The sequence below is a fragment of the Coccidioides immitis genome, assembly GCF_000149335.2.
Source record: "Coccidioides immitis RS genomic scaffold supercont3.1, whole genome shotgun sequence".
Lineage (NCBI taxonomy): Eukaryota > Fungi > Ascomycota > Eurotiomycetes > Onygenales > Onygenaceae > Coccidioides > Coccidioides immitis.
The window spans coordinates 7,145,311-7,161,376 of NW_004504310.1; the positions used below are offsets into that span (position 1 = coordinate 7,145,311).

The following is a 16,066-nucleotide window of genomic DNA, read 5'->3' on the forward strand; positions in this document are numbered from 1 at the left end:
TTCTGGAAACTGTCCTACCCTATTGTCCGTTCGAAACTGAAAACTGGTTTATTAGCCCATCCTAGGCAATGCCTGCGAAATCTTCTATATTTAGGGCGGAGCAGGCCAATCCGGGCGGCGTCGTCATTGCAATGGGCTGCTGGAAAATGGGGAAGATGTGACGCGTCGACGTTGAAAGGCCGCAATGTACCCGCTATTTGGCTTAGTCTTTGAGCGGAGACCCGGGGAAAGGTTGGCGATACTGGCTGTTTTCTGATATCTAAGGATCAAGATGTTGATAATCGCGCCTGAGGGATATCTCGCAGCCAGGGGCTCCAGCAAGCAGTCCCGCCATCATCACTATGCCTCACACATATTCCTCAAACACTTTACAAAGGAGTATATCAAGCGGGCTCAGCTCTTCATACTCCTGTGATTCACACCCTTCCAAGAATAGGAAACCTTAATCGCCGAATATTTCTCTCTTTATCAACTCCCAGGCGGTCAGAACACAACCATGGAGGCTTCCGCAACATATTAACATACAATCCAACCAGCAAGTAAAAACAAAACTCCAGAAAAGTAACAAGAGCAACACAGAGTCATCCTTGTTGATACAGTTCAAAATGGCCTTTAGTCAAGAATGCGCGATCAGGCCGGCGCATAGATCCTTCCAATCACCCTCGACCTTCTCTCAATCATCCTTCCCACTTCCATAGATCTCCCTCGACCATCTTTGACTGCCTTCCATTGGTTTCGACACACACTCGGCTACCTTTTGAGTCACCCAACCGCCGCCACTAGCACTTACCTCGCTCTGAAGGGTCAGCTGGTTTCAGTGACTTGGCTTCATATCTCTGTTCGAGCTCCGTGGACAGCAAAACCAAATTAGTTCTGAGCATTCATTATTTATATCATCGGTCATGCTGTCAAAAAAAGTCTGAGGAACATACAACAGCCGGGATTCGCTGGTGGTCACCCACCCAACTACTAGCCGGCCGGCAAGTAGCTTGAGTACGGCTGAGCGGACGGGAAGCCCTATTTTCTACTTCCTGTGGTCGTATGTACTTGCTGGAAGCCGGACTCTTCATTTGAATGAAATCTTGGAGAAATTAACTCGCCTAAAAAACTGCGCGCTTTTTTTTTTCCGAAGAGCTCGCGAAACAGGAAAAAAGAAAACGCTCAACAGCTAGTATTCGCTGATGATTGAGGACTAGTCAGCCCATGGTGATCTCTGAGCATAGCAGATGAGGGAGGCAGACAGGTAAGGGCTGGAACATATGAAGTGGTGGCCCAGGGTTGGCCCGAGGCCAGTAAGGAATATGCTGATTGGCACTGGGTATCGGGATGGAATCTGAAATCTCTCAATCTCAATTGAATTGGAAAGCCACTTTGTAGATTGGAATGGGAATAGGATTGCAAGCCCCAGAATGGGTTCTAGGTTCTGGGAAAATTCTGTCCTGTCCCGGCGACCAGGTACCAGCAATCAGTCTAGTCTCGATATCTGAGCAAAGGTGCTAAATACCTTTAACCACTTATCTGTGTTCTCTTTGAGTGTCTCGCTTCCGCTGTGGTGGCTGCCATGTGGGTAATGTAACATCTCCACTCTTGAGTTGTTTTCCCGCAATGGCATGTGGTGCTTTTTCCATTCAGTTAACTCTTGATGCCAGTGCTTCATTTTCTTATCTCTGTATCTCCTCTAGTGTTGCGTAGTACTGATGCGGTGTTGGTTTCCCAGTTTCAAAGCCGTTTCTCCGTCTTGGAAGCTTTATCGTGTTAAGTTCAGAGTTCAACTCATCCTCCAATTCTCTTATCTACTCCTGCATCAACTTCTCTCTCGGAGCCGGTGCAGTCATTATTCCATACCTCACACTCCCACCAGCAGCAGCCTCAGCTGTGTCGCCCACCATCTGGTAGGCAGGCACCTACCCTATTCCCCTCCATAGCAAAGCTTCTTTATACACTCTGCATGGTGTTCCCCAATGACCTAGACTGTGTATTGGCATTCTTCTGCGCTAAGACTGTCCATGGAAGGCAAAATCAGACTATAGTTTGTGGGAGGCGTAGGGGTCCCCACCAAAATTTGCTGATGATCAGGAAGTTAGTTTGGATTGGAGAGATTAACAAAAGCTGTGAGCTGAAACATATCTGAAATGAAACGGCTGTCAACCAGCCTTTTGTTGGGATGGTGTGAGGCCAAACATAAAAACAGCCACAATCAATCTTTGCGACGTGACGAGTGGGAGTATAACTTGTGCGATGCACATATAGGCCTGGTTGAATGATCTCTTTCCCTTAGGCTGTAGAAAGCCACAGAATGCAATGCGTCTTTTTTGTTTTTACTCTGTATGGAGTACGGAGTACAGCATATCTCTGTGCTTGAAAGCTAACCCCATCCAAATTCTAATACTTTCTTAGTACCAAGTTTTGCTTTCTCTTCGCATGTTGTCCAGGCTCTGTCTTAAGACTCAGTAACACTTGGAACATTGGAAACTCTAACAAATCATCAGCTATCTGCCAGACTTCAAAAAAAGAAACACTCCAGTGAACTCACTCTGCACTGAGATGCCACCGCCAACCCTTCCTTCTTTAGGGCAACCATGTAATCCAAGCTCTGATGTAGGTTGCTCGCCCATCCAGCTATATAAAGACCACTCACTTCTCCCTCCTCCCACTCCCATTCTCTCTTCTGAATATCTTTAAAACCTGCCTCAGAACTCCTGTCCCAGCAACCCAGCATCAGAAAAAAAAAGATGAAGCTACTTCCCTACCTTCTCTTGCTCCCCCTGGGGGCACTGGCAGCACAGGTCCATGCTGAAAGGGACACGGCGGACATTTCTCAAGCTGGTAAGTTAAGATACCTGTACTTTAAATCAAACAAAGCCCTGCCTTGGAATAGACAGAAATAAAATTAAATTTTTTTTTTGCTAACAATAAACCCTTCCTAACACAGATGTCGAAGATTCGAGTGTGAGCTCCAACCAGGAAGCACCACAACCACGTGGTCTTCACACCACTGCTTACTGCAATGGCGTAAAGAGTATGTGCATCCGATCCATTTTCTCCTCTTGTTGTCCTTAGCTTTATCCTTGAATTGAAGAACCCTCTTTGTAGAGTACTATATACTGACTAGTCTGGATTTGATGTTTATAAAGAGAGATGCCGCTCCTCCAGACAGTGTGGTAGAGGACAGGTAGTATATTGTGGCGCGAAGAAGCCTTGTGCCTGTGATCAGCAACGGGGTTCTCCAACATATGGATACTGCGTCTGTTAGAGGCCTTCAACAGGTTGATGCGGCTGGTCCTTAAAAAGGTCATGATATGTTGGCAGTGTATCTACTTGCAGACTATGAAGCACTGTAGCAGGGAATTCCGGAATCTCCGAACAAAGTTTGTTGTTCTGGCATGAGGCTCAACCCTCTCCTTTAACCAACTTATACAGCCTGCACTAGTCAATCTCTTCATCATCTTTAGTGATGTATTGATTAGTTTACTACCTTCATTATTAACTATACTATTGTGCTACCATGATCTCTTATAGCTGCCCGAGCGGCCTGTGCACTATGAGCTTCATTACTGTGGCTACCCCTAATTTGCTTTGATGTTCATTAGTCCCACAACTACCTAACTAACTAGTTATTGCTACTGCTTGGCTCACACTCTCTATACTCTCCATACCTTGAGCACTTCACCATACTCAACGAATCACCAAGCTAGACAAGGCACTACCTGATTCCTCGCTCTAGTACCCCGTGTAGCATTCAAAAGAGAAGGATTTTGAAAGTAGTTTTTATTCCTTTTTTTTTAAGTACGGAGTATGGTGTTAAAGCTTGTAAATCTAGATGAAATAGAGAGAGAATCTCATTGAACACCACTCTTAGGGATTTTGTATCTATTGCGAAGAGAAGGTAGGGATTGATAAGTGCTTGAACAATACAATCCTCGGCGATTTCAATGACAATGTCCTGGTCCACGCTACGCCTAATGGGCGAATAAGGAAATTGGGTTTCTCCTATGCGGTCTTAGAGAGACTTTCCCCCCAAGTGTCGGCGCAAAAGACTTGTGGGCATACAGCGGCGACACGTACCTATCACTTTCCCGTTCAACATCCACGGTAGGAATCTGTGGAAATATATGAGCCCGGGTATGGAACTGGCTATTGGATAAAGGAACGAAAAACCAAAAAAAAAAAACTTACCGGCAGCGTAGATAGCAAAAGTGTCAGCATTATTGATCGCCTGATCGGCAGGGAGTTTGGTGACATTGTCGTATCCATAGGCAAAGTCGTTAGTTCCTGGGGAGTAAACGTGGCGCATGTGGGTCATTTCATGGAGAAGAATGGATGTCTGATCGGTGGCATGGCATTCCGGAGAAGTAGGAGGGTAGGCCCAAAAGAAGCGAGGGCAGATTGTGATAAAGCTAATCCATGAGTCGGCGATTGCGTTGATTGTGCCTTTGCAGAAGTCATCTGAGCATGTGAGTCGGACAATACCCCCATCTATGATGCTGGTTTCGTTGGAGATAGCTCGGAATCGGCTGGCAACAGGTCGACGGGTTCGCAGATCAGTCTTCTTGAAAAATGTTTCGAAAGTGGCCAGGGAACCATTGGTCGCTGCTCGAGCACCAGCATCAGCATAATCAGTTGTACTTCTTAACAGAGCTGTAAGATTTTTCATCGCCGCTGGGGTGCAAGTATCCAAGTAGAATGAAGTTCGTTTGTCTAGGTTCCGTCTTCGCAAACCCCCGGCACTCTCAACTTTAGCAGCAAGCACACCATCTACGTCTATCTTGAGTTCATTAGAGCGATATTGAACCATCCCCGAAATGCTTGTACTGTCAGAGCGAGCTAGTAAAAAGACTCCCTCAGATAAGACTGTGACAGGGCCACCCGCTGATAGATCCACCGTCTCAGCGATGTCAAAGGTATTTTCTGCGAAGTCACCTGGATTCAAAGTGGCGAAGACGTCATCGGGTAAGTTTTGCATATCATGATGAGCAAGGAGTCCCTCAAATTCCATCTTCTTCCCTAGTAGCATGTCAGATATGTGTGGTATTAAAGCGTGTCACAATTCGTTACCTTCTTTATACACATCAACCCTGCGACATGGGAAAGAGTCGAGTACACTATTCAGCCTCAAAACAGATATTGCCTCGTCGCCTCTGTTGGTCACAACAGCTTTTACCATAGTGTTTCCAACAGCGCTAAGCTGAACGCTGACATTCGCGTCATCCTTCGATGCTTCACGAGCGGCGTGCGGGAACGCAGAGCTAGCCGCTGCAAGCAGGACGGCAACAATAGCCGTTGCAAACATGTTTAATAGAAAAGGACAGGTCAGAAAGCAGTAGGAGGTTTGCAGAACTAAGTGATGGAGAGCAACCTTTTGCGCAACAGAGATGATGCCGCGCTCAAGTTGCCCACCATACGGAATGAGCGTATATTTATACTTGTCAAGTACATGTCATAAAGGCGTCAAGGGGCTACCAAGGTAAAAATCACTCGGATAGCCGCTATTGAAGAACCACCAAATCTTCCGGAATGCGAGCGCAGGGTGAGATCCACATGCAAGTAGTACATGGGTCAGCGCATGGAGCACACAATGCCTCAAGAGAATGTCACTTCGTATTGTATCATCACTGAAATTCACATGCTTAATGACAGAGCGACCCGCAAATCAGGAACCAGAGAATAATGAGCAGATATTTTGATCTTTCACCTTCCTCAGGATCTCCAAGGATTTTCTGAGAACTTGGAGGACATGGAACCCAAAACAAATAAATAGAAAAATAAAGAAAGAAAAGGAAAGGAAAGAAAAGGCCTTGATGAGTGTTGCTTGTGAAGGCGAGTGTACCATGTAGCCGCGGGAAGAAACCCGGTCAAGGGTGTTTTTCCCAAGGAAAAACAGTGAAACCATATCTGAGGACCTTGTGGTTAGAACTTGGGTCTCTGGCAATATGGCAGATATTTCCCAAGCCTAGAGCCATGACACCCTAGAATGAATTGAAAATCCTCCCAGGAAATCGATGCTTGCTGGAATATTTCTCCGAAAAAAAAAATCCTGACGATCAGATCAAGAGACTAGGATGCCATGGAGCCAAGGAAACCTTATGGTGGCAAGAATCCAGAAGAGCAGATTGTTTCTAGTTCCGCCAACATTCTGCTCTCCATTTCTGTTCTATCATCCTTGTTCGTGAAGAGAATGCTTTGTTGATCTGAGATTTTGCAGACATTTCTCCTTCCAACTTGCGTGCCTAGCATTTTCGGAGCCTTTGAAAAGCAGACTCGTATTTGCCAGGATTCCAGTTCTCTTTCAGCAGATTGGATCCTATGCAAAGCAGCCAAGGATATTGACCGCAAGGTGCATCTTGAGTAGAATGCTTGAAAGGGCAGCAACAGCGGTACTGCAAACCACCAATCACTCTGACTATGCTCAGTAGACACTGCATGTGATCCCGCCATTCTCACAGGATCACTATATCTTCTAGAGTAGCCAGTGGAATAGCTGCAGACTCCTCCGCCAGTGATCTTGACAGACTGAAGCTGCTCAATGTTCATGCGATGACAACGCGGGATGTTGTGATTTCTGCAGGTGCAGCATCTACGCTAGCCACATCTGGCATGGCGTTTCTCTAACTAATTCTGGGTTAGGCCCACCCGATCGGGAAATGGGATCATCCGAGGTTCATCTCTGACTCGATCGACCATCCAATGATGGACGGGTTAGATATTGGAATTGACCTACTGGAGTTCAAGCTTCCCGTCGCCTCCCCAGATTTCGATCTTTGCGCCAGCAACCATACATTAAGAAAAGTATGTCACTATGATTGCCATGGCAAAACCGTTTCCGCGAGTGGTCTTTCGAGACTCAGAGCCTACCCGATCAAAGCTTACGGCAACGAAACAAGGGCAGAGCTATATTTTTTACCAGATCATGTGACCAGTTTTGGTCGCCATTTCCTCAGCAACAGGGCAGTGCTTTCTTTTGAAGCCGTCTGATTCTTATCACATCTTTCCATCTGCGGCTTACATTCTGCTTCAGCAGCAGCCAGTCTCTACCCGTGTGTGTCTGTCTTGGCGATCGGCCCAGAAGAGACCATATACCGAAGTGAGACGGGACTGGACGCCGCCTTCGAGATCAAAATTGACCCCGCAGATATGACTTTTGTCAAGTTGCTCCAAGGCTTCAGAAGTATCCTCAATATTTCAGGTCGATTACCGTGGGAAGCCACGCGTGCTGAAAGTTGTAAGGTGATCTTTCATTGCATGATTTCCAAGGCTCAGAACCTATACCCATTTCTGACTTTGAACTAGTTCCACAATACTGGAGATCCCGGATATGCCAGTGACCGCGTCCGTGACTTGAACCGCTCTCGCCCCGAGATTAGGGCCTATTGCAGGCTAAAACGCTTTGGTATATGTGACGGTGGCTATGTGCCAAATTTTTATGGGTTTATGCTAGAGGTAGACCCAGCAAACTTTGCACCTCACCTCAGCGCCTTTCAGCATGATAGTGGCCATCCAAGCGCGATCCTGATTGGGTACCTACCACATTCCACGCCGATGAACTGTGTCACCTATAGCAAAGAGCGTATGGACAAGGCAATCAAAGGCATCGAGCACATCCATTCAGCCTTTATTGAACACATTGATCCTTACACCAAGAACATCCTCATTGTTCCTGGGTCCGAGAGGGTTCTTTGGATTGATTTTGATGTTGCCATTACTTACCCAAACAGTACATTCATTGGAGAAAGGGAACGCTGCTGGATTAAGGAGGAAACTGAGTGTGTCAAAGGTTTCGGAGTGAAGCGCGCTCCTTTCTTTTTCTCGGAATTTCAGCATGTCTAACAAGCTTAACCGGCAGGCGATCAAAAGAAGGGTCTCCAGCCAAATACGAAATATTACTAGATACAATCCTTCTTGGCCAAAAGTTCCTCTTAACAGTCCCAACAGAATGGTCAAGCTTCCCGGCCCTTCCGCCTTCCACGGTATAAACGGCGCCACGAGCAGATTACCATTCCCATCTAGCCTTTTGATTGGTACCAACTCAGCATCAGTTAAGACAAAACTGTACCGCGCATCGTGTTGTTTCATGTAAAAATTGACTTGCAACAGGACCTGCTTATAATCCCGGCGATCTTCTTTGGATAATGCTGTTATCCAGCTGGACCCCCACTTCCAAGATACTTTCAGGTCGCCCGGGCAGCGGTTTGGTGAGCAATTATGCATGCTTCCTGCTTGGAAGCAATGTCTGGTCGAAAGTTGTCAATGATCTGCGCTGCGTCACCTATATCGACAGTGATAGGAGTAAGATCTAGGTTTGACTGGGGTCCAAGGTGCAGGGACCCAGCTCGCAGCGCACGACGCAACCGACTTTGGATATAAGTGGTGAACCGGACGGCAAACATCGCTTCGGTTTTGATGGGCTGTGGAGGGGAGGTCGGCATCGGCTCACTTGAAATCACAGCAGACTGAAGCAAGTTCCCGTAGCGTTGCAAGATATGGGCATGAGTAAACTCGGCCCAGTGGCCCACGCTGTTGATGTCCCTCCAAGAGTAACTGCTATTGGTGGTATTGGGTGTTTTGTTCGTCTCTTGAGTAGGAAGGCCCGGTGGGCCGACCGTCAGATAAGTCCAAAAGCATCTGAGTATTAGCCATGACTCTTGTTGCTCTGTTAACAAGGCCAGTCACCCAGAACCCAGGGGATAACACCATATTTACCAGCCAAACTCTTGTTCCAAATGCGGGGCAGCCCTTGATAACTGACCCCTCCTTGATTGGCATGCATGACGCTCAATGTGGGAGCTGAATTGGTCTGAGCTCACAGATATTGGGGTTCAAGGTAATTGGTGCAGCAATTCCGATTGCACGCTCTGATATCCAGTAGAATACTATCACCCCTCTTGTAAGGCGGAGAAAATTGCAGACTCATACGGCCTCTCGCAACAGGGGGTAGAATTTCGGTTGATTGCATTTTCGACAGAAATGCCAAAGGCGGAGGCTAATCGTTTGTTAATGTTGGTTACAATTAGTGAAAACCCTGAACTGCTATATCATACACGGTGAGAGAATTGAACCTGTCCTGTATAGTTTCCACTTCTGTCTCCTCAGACCGCCTTGCCTTTCTCCAATATATAGACGAGAGTTGATGGAGACTGTAGTCGTCTGTGTTGGGAAGATGTCCCAGGTTGGAAAAGAACTTTCTAACATCTTTATGCCATTGTTGCAGATGTTTCTGGTATGAGTTTGAGAGCTCAAGGTGGTTCAATGCAAGGAAGCCTCCAAGCCATTTATTCCGCTTTGTAATATTCTTCGAATTGACGTTGACGACTTTGAAGAGGGGCGCGAGAGAACTTCTTTCACCTTGCGAAAGAGCCTCATAGGACTCCAGGTTGCCCAATTCTGCACCGTGAAATTCACAGCAGATGCAGCAGATGGGAAGCCACAGCGTGATCCCTCAAGCCTCCAAAAAAAAGCAATATAAGCGAAAAGCCACGCTGGAACGCATATTGCGAGAATACAGCAGATTGTACTCCGTAAATGTAGCCCCTATAAATCTATTTCAGAGAAATGAGAGATCGAATTCGGATTTGAGAGAAAACTTTGAAAGAGGATCTCTGTTTATTTAAGTCTCTTCATGACTAGTCATTGCTATAAATACTCCACCCTCTCAGCACAGAACTCATCCACCAATCCACTGGCTCACCCTTACTTGTGCTGGAAATCACCTTGCTCACGAAGCACTCAACTTTGAAGCAGCACTGTTGAAAGGTGGCCATGTGAATTGGCTGAGCTTAACAAGTGGCTTAAGTATGGCTGAGCGGACGGGAAGCCCTGTTTTCCACTTCCTATGGTCATATGTGTTTGTTGTGCAAGCACTTGAAACTCCAGTTGAACTCTAATCCAACCTTATATGAACTTTGCATGTGCAGGTTCGGAGGTCCTGCAGCATGTGGGCTGGGTGCCAGGACACCAGCACGCCAGCACGCGTTGAGGTCAAGATGAGAGATGTATTCATTGAAGAGCATTTAAGGCCTGAACATATTCTTCCTTGGTTCAGGACAAGTCTTTGCGCTCCTCTTCCTTACTGTTGCTGTGGCCCTCCGCATTCTACCAGAGGATCCACAGCAAAAGGGGAACTTCAAAGAACAAAATCACACCAAGGCTCAGAGACCATGGGAGGTTTGCTGCTATATGGATAGTAGCTAGGGAAATGACGGCCTTGAGGGAGGGATGACAAACGGTAATTAGCTGCCAAAATCAACCGTTTTTGATTCGGGGGCATTTCCGGTGAGATGAGAGGTCCATTGGTTTGGACGGAGTCTGCCTGATCATGGTCATTCACCTTTGTGGCCCTTTTAGCTGATATCAATGTTGATATAATGCATAGTTACCAACAGTACAGAGTACTGAAACACAATATCGGCGTCACATGGAAGAAATGGACAGGCATGGCTTTTTCATGTGGCTGGGTACAAGTCGCGGTATCACCTGAATTGTTAGAGCCTGTTGATCAGCGGCGAGTAATCAACTGCGATGACTCTCAGGAGGACAGTATGGATATCAGTAACTAGTGTGTCCCTGTCTAAGTGGACATCAAATGCGCCAAGAAAGTTAAGTAGAATGGTCTATGGCTCTCCAGTTTCTCTGGATAAAGCGTAGAGGCGCTATCGCATTCGGCAAGCAAAAGTGAGATGAAATTTCCCTCGAAGCCAAGTCCACCTTGGGAGGAATATGAACTTATTATATTAAAACTGATCAAGTTTATGTCAAGTTCTGTTCGGCTGTTTTTGAACACCTTTCAATTAGCTTCTTTATGTGCTTTGCGACTTTCTTTTCTTTCTTCCCTTTTTCCTTTTCTCTCTTTTTTGACGAGGCAGGGCCGCTGGTAAGCAATTAGAGAGATGGAAGGCACATGGTGTCTATATTTTCGGTGAGCTCAGCATAAATTGGGGTTGCAAAATGCAAAAAACTCATTAGCGAGTCAGAGGTCGAACTTCAATAATACCCTACCCCTGATCACTTCGACGAAAGCCTAGGTCTGATTTTTCCTTCCCGTATTAGTGCGTTTAAAAAGTGGAGGAATATGAAAGGTCTTCTGAAGAGTGCCGGCATAGACCAGTTATGAGGCGATTTCAAGGTTTTGTAGGAGGATTTAACCGCATCCCACGAGGTGCTAAAAAAGATGACACCGTTCCAGAATCCTTGTAGTGCCACCGCGACGCCCGAAGCAAGCAATAGTGCGAAGCTAGGGCTGGCCGGGTGTGCGAATATGTATGTCCGATTTGACGTTGGGGGTATCTGTAAGTGAGATAAACAATGAGCCGTTTTCAACAAAGCCGAGAGGAAATAGCCCATACCCAGGTGACAAGTAAAGACAAGAAATATAGACTTGCGAGCTTGGCATAAGCTCTGGCTGCTTTCCTTTCGGTAAAGCCTCTTCGAGTCGTAGTTTCCTCTGACCCCGGCGTCTGTGCGCTCAATTGGCTTTCTAGGTCTGCCATAGCCCCAGTACTTGTGGGATGCGTCAAATTAGCTGCCCCAGGTAGTGACTCTAGATTGTCAGAACTTTCTTCGGGGGGCTCTTGCTGAGGTGCGTCGCCAGATCCTCCAGCAATTGTTGGTCTGCTAGACACCGAATTATTTGGAGAAACCGGTTCATGTTTGCTTGTGGCTCGGTTTTGAGTCTGCAGCGACATAGAACCGATTGAGAAGTCCACTGTGGGAGCTTGACTGTTAGGCGATGCTTGATTCGCAGGTTTTGACCCATGTAGGCGGGAAGGTTGAGTCTCAATTATCTGCTGTCCCCCAGACACAGGTTCCACGCGGTTGATGGAAGTGGATTGATCATCGCCAGGTGGCGGGTTTCCAGAGAGCTGCTCATCTAAAGCGTCGGGCGATGTGGCATCCAAGACGGGATAATTATATGCAGCGAAATTCTTAATCCCTCTTTCAATGATGTAGATCTTTATGCCGGCAGCAATATAAATACTAAGGATGACCACGAATGAGAACCAAATGGGACCAAAATATACGCTAAGGCGAAGTATGCCCCATTGATCGCTGATCCAGCACCAAGTCTGATGTCAAACACAAAAAGTAGTATTAGTGACGAGGCAAATCAATTTAGGAAAGGTCAACATACGATTGCATCGCCATAGATTCTCCCTCTGGATTCTGTGTTGATGAAAAGGAATACAAGCGCAGGGATAAACTGGAATCCGTAGCAGAAAAGAAAGTATTTCCATTCCAATTTTCGTAATTCTGGTATGGAATAGTGGCGGAATATAACCAGATAGACATTGATGGCGATACATAGATTCCAGAGAGCATCAGCTGATGTAAACCTGGTTTACTTTAGTGAGTCCATAGAGAGAATAGGATAGGGTTCGATTCTTAGCGCACCATTCAATGAAAAATGCCTGGAATTTGCAGAGTGAACTGGTAATCCCAGCCCTAGGTCCCGACCACGCTATCAACTCCGCCACGTGTGCTAGAAGGTTGCCCCATGTCGCATAGAAAATCAGTCGATTCAGTGGGGTGTGAAAGAGAGTGCTGAAGGCATAACTTGCAATCACAAGAAGACAAGCTAGCAGAGAAACAGACGCAGTAGCCCGGACTGCAGCTTGCAGCGAAAGCAGTTGGGATAGACTCAGAACATCACAGCTAGGATAGGGGCAGGCTGAGTTATCCATCAACGCAAAGTGTCACATTATACCAGGGATTGGAATGGCTGTCAGTTGTGAAATATGAAACTGAACCCTACAAGATTGTCTAGGCTCCTCAAGCAAATATGAGTGTGATTTTTCATGCTGTGACAGTCACAGCATTCACGCATATTGCCTCCGCCCAAAGGCAAATTCTTGTGATGATGAGAAGCAGCTTCAAAATTCTCACAACAAACTTTCATCATGTGACATAGAAACTATGGAGCTTTCAAAGCTTGCTGAAATCAAACTTCTTAAAGGCAACTTAATTGCCCTGCTGCCGGTCTGGCACTTCCAATGACAAACTAGCATAAGTAGCCAATTGAAGCTCATTATATTGGCGCACTGAGCTTTCAGAGATGCGATGTCAAGGCTTGGTGGGGCCATCAGGAAGAAGAGAAGGTGATAAACCAGGTAAACAAATATTCAAAATCTTTTGGAATCCAAGCTTACCAGCTACTGAGCAGATAAGTGGGTAATTTCAAGTAGAGGAAAGAAATCACGCACAGAATACATCTTGGTTGCAAAGGCCGTTCTATAATGCAAGCTTGAATAGAATGGCTCTTTTTTGCATATTGTTCTGCGAGTCTCCGGTTGCCACTGTGGCAAGCTGTGGCCTTTAATTCTGTTGCACTGGATGTGAATATATCTGTATTCTGTGCTCCATTCTGGATTGTGTATGTAGCTTTTAAGCAAGCTTTTTATTTGCTCGCAGCAGTATGAAGTTTGGAGCTCTCAAGTCTGATCAATGTCTGAAGTATTGGGGTATTTTGATGCTTGACAAGTGGACCTCAAGATGTGTGGGTCACATGAAGGAGCATTCAGCCTTGAATGAACCAACTACTTAGTTACTTAACTGTTAGTAGGGATAGTTGAATGAACCTTCTGGCTGTTTGGGGATTTCTAACAGATTACTCCAGAGTACTCTGTGCTCTTGTTATTAACTGTCCTCTGCAGAGAATTGAGTCCACTTCTTGGACTCACCTATTCAGGCTTTTCCATTTCTCTGGATTTCATGGACAGCACACTCTCTATTGGTCAAATAACCAGTTAACTAGTTAAGCATGTTGGCAGCCCAAGGGCTCATAACTTAATAGATACTAGGGATTTGAGGCGAGGTTATGGAACTAGTTTGGCTTTCTGTGGACTTGTATCAATCCATATAACCTATTCCACTGGCTGTGCAAGTTAGCTGACTTTGCTCGTCGTGCGAAATGGGTCTGATGGAGGATGTGTGGCCTCAGAATCAATGTTATCCGCACTATAGAGATGATACTGAAATGTCTTCAGAGTATAGGCTAGAACCGTACAGCCGCATTACGAATAGACGCAGAAAATGTAAAGAGCAGCAGTGTGTTTGCAAATTATGTGATTCTTTAGGATACGGTTCGGCAAACACAAGGAACCTCTCCGGAGCACCTCAAGGGAATCATTCCAAGGAGTAAAATATACCTCTCGTGCGATAGCTAGATAGACAAAAAATTCAAAACTCCCAAAACTCCCACCCATGATGAATATTACTACGAAGTGCCTTTCGGTCTCGATCTTGCTTCTCTTTTCGCCTTCGCATCCTCCTTTTTCTTCTTCTTAGCCGCTTCCAATTTCTCCTCGTGCTTTCTCTTCAAACTTGCCTTCTCCTCCTCCGTCTTCGCTACCGGCTTGAAAAAGCCTTCCAGCCGCGACTGCTGCGCCGTTTTCAAATTCTTCTGCAATCTTGCCGCTCCGCTACGTACCCGATCCTCACTAAAGCCCTTCCCTTCCACGAGGAATTTGACTAGCCCTTCCACATCAGGAGACTCCCACTTAAAGTCGCATTCTGGGTGATCCGCAGGGCGCACATCGGGTTCGAAAAAGAGATCACGGGCTTGCTCGTATGGCCAATCCTCCGGAATTGTATATTTCTTCTTGGGGTCGTTTTCCATGGCTTCGACTACCTTTTCTAGCGAGCCGTGGTCGCGGATCATTTTGAGTGCTGTGTTGGGCCCAACTTTGGGGATTGGGTCGACATAGTCACAGCCCAGAAGTATGCATAGGTCGACAAACTGTATAATTTAACCATGTCAGTGCTGCCTCCTCAAGTGGAAAACAAGTAAAAGATGTACCTGTTTCCGATCCATTCCCAACCCTTCCAAGACCCGCTCCAAGTGTATTTCCTGAATAGGCTCCTTCCTCTGCTCACTAAACGTGAGATGTCTCAACAAAATAGGCGAATCGAAACACAATGTATCCATATCCTCTGATGCAGCGGCATATACCTTCCCTGCCCTGGCCAAAACTGCGCACTGCGCCTCAGCCTCCGTAGGCGCGTCTATGTACGGTATCCCCATCAACTTCAACAGTTTCTTACACTCCTCGTTATGTTCCCTCGTCACCCTCACCGTGCGTCTCGAGAACTTCTCCACATCCTCCGCCGTGCCCGTCTCCTTCGCCTCCTCATGCTGCTCGGCAGCTTCTTGCTTACGCGCCATGCGCTTGGCCAATTCACCGGATTTAAGCTTAGGAGGAGCACCGTCGAAGACATACAGAGGTTTTATACCATTATCTACCATGCGTAGGGTTCGGTAGAAAAATCCCATCAGATGAGAGGTGGTTTCGCCGGACTCGTTCATGAGCTGCTGGCCGTCGGAGCGAACGGCTATGAGGAAGCTGTATATGCTCATGGAGCTATAATTGATCTATTAGAATCGGATCTGGTTGTAATAAGAGGGAAATGGGGATAGCGTACGCATCCTGATGTCGCGAAAAGGTATACGTTAGCGGATAGTTCAAGGGATACCAAGCTCAATGGGATGGAACATACTATAGCAACTTTCCTCCCAAAGTGATTCTTAATTTCACCGACTTTGATCGCGTCGGGCGCATTTTCAGATATTATCTGATATAGATCTATAGACGAGTCTCAGCACATCTCTTTAACTTGTCGTGTAGCTAGTAATTGAGTGGAAACGCACGCTTTATACCCATGGCTATGTAGTTAAATAGTGCTTCGGGGAAAAAAAAAAAAAGATATTAGATCCTGAAATATTGGAGCACTTGAATTTTGGTTGAGCAGTTCAAAACCCGCAGCTGGTATCGGGGCAAGCAATGACGCGAAGGCGCGTCGAGCTTCCCGCCAAGCGCGATCCAATTTTACCAAGTTTAGTTTAGCGTAATATGAAGGGACCATAACGGCAATCTAAAAATGCTGGAACTCACTGACATGACTCTCTGGAGTACGGCGCGGTCGTCTATGTTCTGAAGTTATTTCGGCTTCTACTCCAGATTGCTTTGCCACCTCAGCTTCCAGTTGAGGCACTGCATGGGATGCTATTGGATTCAAACAGGCCATTTCATGCTCATGTCGGCATTGCCATCTTTTGGAAAACGCCGCCCCGGGAGCCCAA

The 16,066-nt window shown here is 46.4% G+C and overlaps 6 protein-coding genes and 1 non-coding gene across 7 annotated transcripts; 2 read left to right on the plus strand and 5 right to left on the minus strand.

Moving 5' to 3' along the window:
• Positions 1-925: 925 nt before the first annotated feature.
• Positions 926-1,041, minus strand: CIMG_15505. Its single transcript, XR_001099898.1, has one exon. It is a non-coding gene; the product is annotated as a 5S ribosomal RNA (ribosomal RNA).
• Positions 1,042-2,556: 1,515 nt separating this feature from the next.
• On the plus strand, positions 2,557-3,508 carry CIMG_00509 (uncharacterized protein). The gene is made up of 3 exons (XM_001246737.2): positions 2,557-2,826; positions 2,933-3,019; positions 3,135-3,508. Exons 1-3 carry the CDS (start codon positions 2,733-2,735, stop codon positions 3,251-3,253), a joined length of 300 nt encoding a protein of 99 aa, XP_001246738.1. The 5' UTR covers positions 2,557-2,732; the 3' UTR covers positions 3,254-3,508.
• Positions 3,509-4,080: 572 nt separating this feature from the next.
• On the minus strand, positions 4,081-5,290 carry CIMG_00508 (metalloproteinase 4; the record flags this gene model as incomplete). The annotated part of the gene is made up of 3 exons (XM_001246736.2): positions 4,081-4,100; positions 4,177-5,004; positions 5,056-5,290. The coding sequence occupies 3 exons, from the start codon at positions 5,288-5,290 to the stop codon at positions 4,081-4,083; spliced, it is 1,083 nt and encodes a 360-aa protein (XP_001246737.2).
• Positions 5,291-6,783: 1,493 nt separating this feature from the next.
• On the plus strand, positions 6,784-8,608 carry CIMG_00507 (uncharacterized protein). Its single transcript, XM_001246735.2, has 2 exons — positions 6,784-7,224; positions 7,288-8,608. Exons 1-2 carry the CDS (start codon positions 7,132-7,134, stop codon positions 7,822-7,824), a joined length of 630 nt encoding a protein of 209 aa, XP_001246736.2. The 5' UTR covers positions 6,784-7,131; the 3' UTR covers positions 7,825-8,608.
• On the minus strand, positions 8,166-8,950 carry CIMG_00506 (uncharacterized protein; the record flags this gene model as incomplete). Its single annotated transcript, XM_001246734.2, has 2 exons — positions 8,166-8,619; positions 8,802-8,950. The coding sequence occupies 2 exons, from the start codon at positions 8,948-8,950 to the stop codon at positions 8,166-8,168; spliced, it is 603 nt and encodes a 200-aa protein (XP_001246735.2).
• Positions 8,951-10,787: 1,837 nt separating this feature from the next.
• Positions 10,788-12,787, minus strand: CIMG_00505 (uncharacterized protein). Its single transcript, XM_001246733.2, has 4 exons — positions 12,382-12,787; positions 12,122-12,323; positions 11,337-12,056; positions 10,788-11,277 (listed from the first exon to the last, which is right to left on the minus strand). The coding sequence occupies exons 1-4, from the start codon at positions 12,669-12,671 to the stop codon at positions 10,996-10,998; spliced, it is 1,494 nt and encodes a 497-aa protein (XP_001246734.2). The 5' UTR covers positions 12,672-12,787; the 3' UTR covers positions 10,788-10,995.
• A 1,357-nt stretch (positions 12,788-14,144) lies between these two features.
• On the minus strand, positions 14,145-15,727 carry CIMG_00504 (flap endonuclease 1). Its single transcript, XM_001246732.2, has 5 exons — positions 15,635-15,727; positions 15,484-15,569; positions 15,409-15,413; positions 14,786-15,347; positions 14,145-14,725 (listed from the first exon to the last, which is right to left on the minus strand). Exons 1-5 carry the CDS (start codon positions 15,645-15,647, stop codon positions 14,204-14,206), a joined length of 1,188 nt encoding a protein of 395 aa, XP_001246733.2. The 5' UTR covers positions 15,648-15,727; the 3' UTR covers positions 14,145-14,203.
• Between the last annotated feature and the right edge of the window lie 339 nt (positions 15,728-16,066).